Source organism: Corapipo altera, unplaced genomic scaffold (assembly GCF_003945725.1).
Source record: "Corapipo altera isolate COAL_440 unplaced genomic scaffold, ASM394572v1 129715, whole genome shotgun sequence".
Taxonomy (NCBI): domain Eukaryota; kingdom Metazoa; phylum Chordata; class Aves; order Passeriformes; family Pipridae; genus Corapipo; species Corapipo altera.
The window spans coordinates 1-10,497 of record NW_020885687.1 but is presented as its reverse complement, the minus strand read 5'-3'; the positions used below and the strand labels follow the sequence as shown (position 1 = coordinate 10,497).

Genomic DNA, 10,497 nt, shown 5'->3' with positions numbered 1-10,497 from the left:
AGGCAGTGCCAGCCCAGGGGGGCAGTGCCAGCCCATCCCCATGCCCACAGGCAGTGCCAGGCTCACGTTGAGCACGTCGTGCCGCAGCGCCGCGGGCTCCACGCAGCTGATGAGCCGCAGCAGCAGGTCCATCATGGCTGATGTGTCGATGTGCTTTAGCACCAGGCTGATGAATTTGTCCTTTTTCCTTAGAAACGCAATCACCTGGAAGGAAAGGAGCCCCCATCAGCTGCCAGCACCACACACAGCTCCCTGGGTTCACCTCCTCACCCCAACCCTGATCCCAGTGGTGATGGGTTAGGAACTCTCCAGAGAACGGGACAATAACATTCTTATCTCACGGCAGGACTAAATAAAATCTTTTTGGCCAGCTTTTGTCTCCTCTGCACCACAAGGAAGCCCAAGGCCACAGAGTAAGAGCATCAAGTGGAGCTGGAGAATTGTCCTTTTCTCGCAGTCTATGACAGCCTTCATTTCAAAATCCAGTATTTAACTGGGATGTGCACATTCCCAAATCCCTGCTCAGCCCATGCTTCCAGCACCCCTTTCATAGGGATGACACTGAGGCTCTGATGACCCAAGGGTGCCTCAATATGCCTTAGTATGAAAAATAAACCTTCGGCTGTGGCACGGGAGTGCCCCGACTGCGGCAGATCCCACCCCAAAGCTCTGGGAAGGTGTCTGCCTAAGCCAGCACCTCCCTCAAGTGAGGAATCCCAAGAACTTTTGGGAGCCCACATTTCAACTCCAACCTCTGAGCCGACTGTGAGCCCCTCCCGAGCTCCCGGGGCAGCCCAGCCCCCGGCAGGAGATCCCCTGTGCCCGGCAGGACAGAGCCCAGTACTACCTGCTCCGTTTTCCGGGCAATGAGGTTCCCGATAGTCTTACTGAAGAAACTGGCAAGCAAAGGGTTCAGGGGAGGCTCGTGATCCAGGAAGTCGTAGAGGATGTTGAGCAGAGTCTCGTCCCCGCCCAGCTTGTCGTTGATCTGCGGCACGTCCGAGGTGAGCAGCTCGCAGGCCGTGTTGGGGTACCTGGAACACAGAGCGGACACGCTGCAGATCCACAGGGAACTCCCTGGGAAACCTCCCCCTGGGGCAGCTCTTACTGAACATGTTCTTCCCTGGGAGGGTGGGCAGGCCCTGGCACAGAGTGCCCAGAGAAGCTGTGGCTGCCCCTGGATCCCTGGAAGTGTCCAAGGCCAGGCTGGAGTACCCTGGGCTGGTGGGAGGTGTCCCTGCCCATGGCAGGGTGGGACTGGATGGGCTTTAAGGTTCTTCCAGCTCAAACCATCCCACAAGAGGACTGATTCCTCCTGTGAGGATGTACTTTTACCTTCAAAGGGTCATTTGTTTCTAATCAAACCAGGTTTCTACATCAGGGTCCTTTTCAATCTTTGCAACCCAAGCTCTTCACCCACCATGAGCCACTAAAACATTCCCGGGCCAGCTGGAAGCTTTGCCCCCTTTCCCAGCACCATTCACTTCCCAACCAGGCTCCTTGTATTTATGTAGGTCCAGTCCTAAGAGTTCCAACCCCCCCCCAAGCCCCCAGTGATGCTGTTTCTGTGCTCTTTGCTGCTCAGAGGACATTAAAGGTCAGGGCATTATGGTTACCATACACAGGGATTTACAGCATCACATTTCTCATTGCCCCCAAGGGGACATGGAGACTCATTTCTCCTTCTTCTGGCTCATTGCTCTATGCAAAAGGCATCCACCATTCCTAAAAATCCATGTGTGGTGCTTCTCTGTGCACAGGGGAGAAATGAAACCTCTCCTTGTTCCAGCACGTTCTGTTCCTGCAGCCTTCACACCCCCAGGTCCTGATCCATCACCTCACCCTTCCCATTCAGGCACCTCGTCCCAGTGCTGCTGCTTTCCAGGCTGCAGGGAACTCACCTCACCTGACACTCACCCTCTGCCCCCCAGAGCACCCTCTGACACCCCTGGGAGTTGTGCCCTCCCCAACCTGTGCTCTCAGGAGGTTTTGGGGACACCCACAACGTCACCAGTTCATTCCAAACAGCCACAGCAGCTCCAAGAGTTCACGTTCTCCTTTCTTGCTCCAGGTCTCCCTCCAGGTGCTCAATTCCACACATTCTGCCTGGATGGGGCTTTACTGTGGAGTTTTCCTCTTTGCAGTTCCCTTCTGAACTTCAGGAACTTCCACCCCAGCCTCCCAAGAAGGAAGGATGTGATGATCCCCTTTTCCCAGCTCACACCATCCCGAGCCACACGTCCTTCCAGACCTGGCGAGTTTCTCCCCATTCCACCTCACAAACTCTCACAACCTTTTCTGAAGAGCCAAAACTGGGATTCCCTCTGGATTTAGACAGAGTCCATTCTTACTGCTTGGCCTTTATTTATTCCAAAAGCTTCCCAGCTTCTCTCCCCTCTCCTGTCCCTCCCTGGGCTCTGGAAACGCTTCCGTGCCTCGTCTGCCCCAGGGACTGAAGTGCTTCCAAGAACTGCTCCATCGAGGTCACCACAGTGACCCAGAGGAATTTGCTCCTTGAAACCTCTGTCTCTGTCCCCACCTTCTTTGTTTCATTACAGTCATGGAATCATGGAATGGTTTGGGTGGGAAGGGACCTCAAAGCCCATCTCATCCCATCCCCTGCGTTGGGCAGGGACACCTCCCACCAGCCCAGGTTGCTCCAAGCCCCGTCCAACCTGGCCTTGGACACTCCCAGGGATCCAGGGGCAGCCACAGATGCTCTGGGCAACCTGGGCCAGGGCCTCCCACCCAACAATTCCTTCCCAATATCCCATCCATCCCTGCCCTCTGGCACTGGGAAGCCATTCCCTGTGTCCTGTCCCTCCCTCCCTTGTCCCCAGTCCCTCTCCAGCTCTCCTGGAGCCCCTTTAGGCCCTGCAAGGGGCTCTCAGCTCTCCCTGGAGCCTTCTCTTCTCCAGGGGAACCCCCCCAGCTCTCCCAGCCTGGCTCCAGAGCAGAGGGGCTCCAGCCCTGGCAGCAGCTCTGGGGCCTCCTCTGGACCCTCTCCAGCAGCTCCACGTCCTCCTGCTGTTGTTCCCAGGGCTGGAGCAGCTCTGCAGGGGGGTCTCAAATTCACCTTTTACAGCAGGATCCTTGCAAAAGCAGCCATAGCATATTCCAATTACTACAGAACATACTCCCTGGCATTCCCTCACCTGGAACAGTCACCTAATCACAGCTATGAACTGTCTCACCTGACAATAAACCCAAACATTCCCATTTCTGTGGGCTTTGAGCAATGGCCAACACTGACCCATTCCCACCAGGAAAAACCTGCCTGGCTTTATTTATTTATAGTTGGAGCAACCCTTTATTTTTATATAAACTTAACAAAGACAAACAAACTTCCCAACTCCAAAATGTAAATATTCTGAAGTATACATTCAGCTAGAAGTGGATAAACACAAGCTGCTGTGAGAACCAAAGCTCAGCACGCTCTGAGTGCAGCCAGGTCCTCTGGGGCTGTGATCCCTGAAACCAGCAGGGGCTGAATGTCCAGCACATTGAGAATATCACATTTTCCACTCACTTTACAGCTCACTTTTTTCTGGGGGTTTGAAAACCCACTGACTTCAGAGATTTCTCCCTCTTGTGCTACAGTTCCAACAAAACCCTGCTCAAGGGGCTTTGGAGACGCTGATTTCGAGTGAACAACAAGAGATATTTTTGTAAGACAAGCTTCATGTTAAACTGCTAAAAATAAAGCAGAAAGGGTCTGAAAATCCCCTACAAGCCCCAAAATGCTGTGAAACACCCCCAGTGCTCCCCCACTGAGGAGGTTACACCCCTGGCACCGCAGGACAGGCCCAGGTGGAAGCCTGGGGATGTGTGGGGTGGGAGGGCAGGACCCCAATACCTACTTGAATCGGACCTTCTCGTCCATGTCCAGGGGGGGCTCATGGGTGATGAGGGTGACCAGCTGCTCCATGCAGTGCTGCTGGCACAGGAAGTCCAGCAGCCGGCGGTTCTGGGCCTTGCACTCCTGCAGGACGTCATCCTCGTCCATCAGCTCCTCCAGTGTCACATCCTCCTTGTCCAGCAGCTTGTCCACGTGCGACGTTGTGTTCAAATCAAACTTCCAGAACATGGTGATGGGACACGACTGGCTGGGAGGCAGAAAGGGACAGGTTAATGCTGCACCTCTGCTGTCCATCACCGTGGAACTGTCAGGGCTGGAAAAGACCCCCGAGATCTCCGAGTCCAACCACCACACACGGTCACCACCAACCCACGGGCTCCAGCGCCACATCCACACGACTCTGGACACCTCCAGGAGGGTGACTCTGCCCTGAGCAGTTCCCTCCAGGAACACTGACTGACAGGGGCTTCCAGCCACCAGAGCAGGGCCATGGAAAAGGCTGAACACCCCACCTTTTTCATCAGATTTTAAATATCTGGGTCCTTCACAGAGTAACTTTCACACTGAACCTTCAACTGCAGCACTCACAGGAACCACAGAATGAACACAGGAAAGAAACTTTTGAGTTCCTTTTACACCTGGAATGCCGGGGGCAGTTCTGGGCCCTCAGACAGGAGAGACCTGGAGGGGTTGGAGCGTGTGCAGGGAAGGGAAGGGAGCTGGGAAGGGTCTGGAGCAGCAGGAGGGGCTGAGGGAGCTGGGGGGGCTCATCCTGGAGCAAAGGAGGCTCAGGGGGGACCTTCTGGCTCTGCAAGTCCCTGACAGGAGGGGGGAGCCGGGGGGGGTCGGGCTCTGCTGCCAGGGAACAAGGGACAGGCCAAGGGGAAACGGCCTCAGGCTGGGCCAGGGGAGGGTCAGGTTGGGGCTGAGGAGGAATTTGTTGCTGGAAAGGGTGGTGAGGCCTTGGCAGGGGCTGCCCAGGGAGGTTTGCAGTGCCCATCCCTGGAGGTGTCCCAGGAAGGCCTGGCCGTGGCACTGAGTGCTCTGGGCTGGGGGACAAGGTGGGGATGGGGCCCAGGGTGGATCCATGGGCTGGGAGGGCTTTTCCAACCCCAGGGATCCTGGGATTTCAGCAACTGAATTTTGGGGTTGGGAACAGCCATCTGAGTGTTCAACCTACGTGACACTGCAGTGACAGTGATGCTGTTGGGCTCGGTGTGTTCCTTACAAACTGTTCTTCAGATATTTTTAACTATCTCTGCTTGGTTATAAATTCACCAAGGGAAAATGAAGCATAAAAGGCCTTAAATGCAGAAGGTTTGGGTGCACAGTTAACCCAAATACATAAATATTCCCTACATATATGTGGAATCCACACGTAAATCTCACCTTTCAAATTTAAAACCGTTATAAACCTGGCAATTCTACAGTTTTCCAAAACTTTTCATCCACCTCTAGGAAGAGCTCTCTGATCTTCCCTGGGCTGTCTGAGGCCCTGGCCCAGGTTGCCCAGAGAAGCTGTGGCTGCCCCTGGATTCCTGGAAGTGTCCAAGGCCAGGTTGGAGCAACCTGGGCTGGTGGAAGGTGTCCCTGCCCATGGCAGGGGTGGCAGTGGATGGGCTTTAAGGTCCCTTCCCACCCAGCCCATTCCATGAGTCCAGGATTTTACCACCTGTACTCAGCTCCTCCCCTGTCCCCTTCCCCCTCAAACCCCTCCCTCCATCTCCTCCCTCCCCACATTTCAGTTCCCTGCTCTGTGCAGCCGGACAGGCCCTGAGCTGCCCGAGGATCTGCAGGGATCAGCAGCTGTGAACAGCCCAAAATAAGCTTTCCAAAAGTGGTGGTTTCCTCATGGAGCTGCCATCCCTCAGCTCCAGCCTGGGGCCTGCCTGGGGTCCCAGCCATGGGGATATTCCAAACAATCCCTGGTACACAACTGCTCGAGTTTCACTTTCCCTCCTTAAACAACAGGGAGAAGGAGCTGGAGCAGAGGATGAGAACACGAGGATAAATGTGTCAGGGTCACACATTCCTGCTGCCCAAGATAACTCCGGCTATTTTGCTTCCCAAGCTGTTCCCAGCTCTTATATTTGGGGATAAAAGCACAGTGTGCTCAGTGTGAGAGCTCCAGTGAGCCTTGTCCAGCCTGAAGCTCCTGGCAGCAGGAACAGCCCATCCAGCTCCCCCCGATCCGGGCAGAGCCGGGATCCCCCCAGCAGCAGGAGCCTGGATGGATCCACTGGAATTTATCCGGACTGCAGGGATCAGCATCCTTGTGGAAACACAGATCAGAGAAGGGCAGGGAGCAGCTCCACCTCCCAGCCAGCTGGAGATGCTGCTCGGATGGGACTGGAGGCCTTAATTATGGAATCATGGAATGGTTTGGTGGGAAGGGACCTTAAAGATCATCTCGTTCCACTGGAGAGAGACTATTACAAGGGATGGAGGGACAGGACACAGGGAATGGCTTCCCACTGCCAGAGGGCAGGGAGAGATGGGAGAGTAGAAGGAATTCTTCACTGTGAGCGTGGGGAGGCCCTGGCACAGGGTGCCCAGAGAAGCTGTGGCTGCCCCATCCCTGGAAGTGTCCAAGGCCAGGTTGGACGGGGCTTGGAGCAACCTGGGCTCATGGAAGGTGTCCCTGACCATGGCAGGGGTGGCACTGGATGGGCTTTAAGGTCCCTTCCCACCCAAACCCATTCCAGAACTCCAGGATTCCATGATATCTGCCACAGCTCAGGCCTCAGCACTTCAATTCAGGTTACTTTTGTCACCAGTAAATCAGAAATCTCTTTCCCTTTTCCAAGTGGACTCTCAAAGCCCTTCCAAGCTGCTCCTTTATCCCTGGAGTATCCAACGAAGGGAAAACCACAGCGGCTTCAGGAAAGCAGTTTCCTCTGGGTACCTGCTGCCAGTGCTGGAGCTGAGCTGCTGCACAGCAGCACTTCCCAGCCTGATCCCTGGAAATCAAACTGTGCCTCCAGCCCCCCCTGTCTCCAACACTGCCCCACAGGGAGCTGTGTCGCTGGAAGGAGCACAGAGGCTTTGGTCAAGGAGAACACACGAGGCCATCCCTGACTCTGTGGTTTGGGGCAGATGGTCAACAATGTGAAACTGGAAACAATCCTCCAGGTGAGCTTTGAAAGATCATGGAATCCTGGAATGGGCTGGGTGTGAAGGGACCTTAAAGCACATCCAGTGCCACCCCTGCCATGGGCAGGGACACCTCCCACCAGCCCAGGTTGCTCCAGCCTGGCCTTGGACACTCCCAGGGATCCAGGGGCAGCCACAGCTTCTCTGGGCAACCTGTGCCAGGGCCTCCCCACCCTCCCAGCCAGGAATTCCTTCCCAATATCCCATCTAACCCTGCCCTCCTTCAGTTCAAGCCCATCAGGGGACAGGAGCTTGTTGGAGGTGTGTTTGGGCCTCACCTGGATCAACCCCTCCGTGCCCTGGTGCAGCAGGACAAGTTTCTAACCCACACAGTTAATTCCTATTAATAATAAAGTGGCAAGGTTGGGGTATTTAACTCGTCTGGGACAAGTAGGAAATATTTAATCTCCCTGTTCCAACACAGAATTCCAAGACTAACAGACTCTGCCTCCTCGGGGTTGGGTTTATTGTAATTCTTGCCAACAAAACACAAGCTGAGTTTACAAAATGTTCCAACAATTAAAGTCACTTGTTGTTCAAAAACACCAACCAAGGGACCCCTTTTGCCACCTCTGCTCTGGGCAATTCTTTCTCCATCTGCTCAGGAGCCTGTTTTTCTATTTTATTTGTTAAATATTGTTGTTTTTAATCCCACCTAGAGCCAGGCTGGTCCCTCCTCCCCGTGCCTGGAAAGCTCCTCATCGGCCGAAAGGAAAAATATCCCCCTTTTACAGAGGGTGTTCCGAGCCCAACGTGCTCCTTCTGGGCACTGCAACAGGAGATTTGTCCTCCCAGTGTTTATTTTCAATGCCTGAACTCTCAGCTTCCTGCTGAGCAGCCCCAGGGAATGGCCTGTTCCTGGTTCCCTGGGGTGATGGAGCACACCCGGCTTTCCAGACCCCTGGAACTCCCCGTGAGGACAGAGGGAGAGGAGATCAGGGCACGTGTTGCTCTGGGCTGGGTGACAAGAGGGAATCAGGCACAGGTTGGGCTCAGTGCTCTGGGAGGCCTTCCCAGCCTCAGGGATTCTGGGATTATCCAAGCTCTGTCCCAGTGTTATTTCTCCCAGGGTTATTCCCACAGCAGTTTTGTGCCTCACTGGACACGGGCACAGACAAACACCCACAGCATTCCCGACCTCCCCAGTGCTCTCCAGGACCAAGAACAGTGAGCACTGAGGGCCAGGAATCCCCCCAGGATCCCCTCCTGGAAACTGGGAGGGAATCACCAGGGTGGACTGATCTTTTATTTCAGCCTATCAAGCCCATTCCTGATAAAATCAAACATTTAATGTTTTCCACTTAGTTACTAAGTGGAAACACATGGAAATGCCGAGGGAAGGATGTTATCCTGCTTGTTCCCAAAAGGAGTTTCTGAATCCTTCTGACATTCCAGTGACATCCTTCCTGGTCTAAAAGCCCCCAGAGAGCCCCAGCTCCAGCAGCTCTGGCCCAGCTGAACACCCTGCCCAGCTCCCATCCCATTCAGCCTGGCCTCCAGCCTCCACAGACACACATTCCTGAGGGGAATTTTAACCTTACTGCTGGGTTTGGCCAGGTTTTAATACAAAATCTGCTCTGTTTCCTCTGTAAGAATAAGTAAGTTTAAGCTTTGCTACCCAAAGCAACACAAGGACCCCAAAATGTGGAGAATTCTCCCCAGTTCCAGCGTGTGAGGAAAGTTCTGAGCATGTCAGGTGGGGCCAGAGCCCCAGGAACACTCAGCTTTGTCCAAGAGCTTCCACCTTTAAACCCAGTTATCCAATAACCAACTGCAGGGAATGAAGTCTCACTTTATTGAACCTGCTGAACTTGAGCCCCAGCTGAGCTTTCCCAGCAAACTGTTCCAGAGCTGGAAAGCCCCCCAGGAAAGCACAGGTGGACAAGGCCAGGCCAGTCCATGGCTCAGCTGAATTCCCACCCAAGGGAATGGGATTCTTCAAACAGCTTCAAAGCAACACTCACGAGCTTCTGTGACTCAGTAGCTGGTTAAAACATGGGAAATAAACCCAAAGTGAGCTCAAAAATATACCAAGGCACAGGTTGGTCCCAAACCAAGACTGTTCCATGGATTTACAAGTGATCCCAGTAGGAAGGTGAACAGCAGGGAGGCAACACTTGCTTGGGATAGAAAACTTATTAGACTGAGCCTTCCAAAGCTGTCCCAAGAACTGCAGGATAATCCCATGCTCAGAAGCAGCCAAAAGGATCATAGAATAAAATCATGGAATGGTTTGGGTTGGAAGGGGCCTTAAAGCCCATCCAGTGCCACCCCTGCCATGGACAGGGACACCTTGCACCAGCCCAGGTGGCTCCAAGCCCCGTCCAACCTGGCATTGGACACTTCCAGGGATCCAGGGGCAGCCACAGCTTCTCTGGGCAACCTGTGCCAGGGCCTCACCACCCTCCCAGCCAGGAATTCCTTCCCCATATCCCATCCAACCAACCCAATCTATGACTCTCTAATTCATAACCTATTCCCCTGGGAGAACCTGCTTTATGTAAAACTCCTCCCTTGGGAGCACTGGGAAAGCTTTTCCCAGGTAAATTACCCCCAGGAAAATGCCCGAGCCAAGCAGCCCCCTGCTGGCACTGGGAAGGATCCCGGTGCTCCCAGGACACCTCCAGAGAGTCCTGAGGCAGCGAGTCCCCAGAGGAATTCCACACTACAGGAAAGGGCAGTTCCTCCTGTGTGCCTTCCACTGCTCTCTGGATGTCCCCAGTTCCTCCCTGGGGAACACCTGTGGGTAACCCCAGCCCTCCCTGCCCAGGGACAGCTGGGTCCCTTCCACAGGGCATTCCTGGAGCAGCCTCGGGCAGAGCCAGGGCAGGAAGAAGAAGTTCCACCCTCTTCCCATCCATTCTGTACAGCAAATCACAGCTCAGGTTTTGAGAGGCACTTCCCAGTCAAGTGAGGTTTTAGAGTAACCAGCCCAACATGCCATGAATCCCAGGATCCCTGAGGCTGGAAAAGCCCTCCCAGCCCATGGACCCACCCTGGGCCCCATCCCCACCTTGGCCCCCAGCCCAGAGCACTGAGTGCCACGGCCAGGCCTTCCTGGGACACCTCCAGGGATGGGCACTGCAAACCTCCCTGGGCAGCCCCTGCCAAGGCCTGACCCCCTCTCCAGGAGGATGAACTCCACTGCATGTAACCAGCTCGGAGTCTCCTCAGCAGGACAATCCCTGTGACACCACAGCTCCCTCTCCAATGACTCCAGGAATTAAATATCCAGAGCAATCCCACAGGGAGCCACCAGAGCACATCCCACAGATCCCAGGGCACGTTGCTGTCACTGAGATTAAAAATGGCCGTTAATGGGAAGCTCCACATGGCCCATCTGTGTGTGCTGGGACCCCAAACCCCTGCCCTGGGCTGACCCCACAGGGGGACCCCCCTGCAGAGCTGCTCCAGCCCTGGGAACAACAGCAGGAGGATGTGGAGCTGCTGGAGAGAGTCCAGAGGAGGCCCCGGAGCTGCTGCCA

The 10,497-nt window shown here is 54.7% G+C and overlaps 1 protein-coding gene across 1 annotated transcript; it reads right to left on the bottom strand.

The window, feature by feature from the left end:
- Positions 1-28: 28 nt before the first annotated feature.
- On the bottom strand, positions 29-4,102 carry LOC113940726 (serine/threonine-protein phosphatase 6 regulatory subunit 2-like; the record flags this gene model as incomplete). The annotated part of the gene is made up of 3 exons (XM_027631871.1): positions 3,861-4,102; positions 848-1,034; positions 29-204 (listed from the first exon to the last, which is right to left on the bottom strand). Coding segments are annotated over exons 1-3 (590 nt in total), but the record flags the coding sequence as incomplete, so codon positions are not given.
- Positions 4,103-10,497: the final 6,395 nt, after the last annotated feature.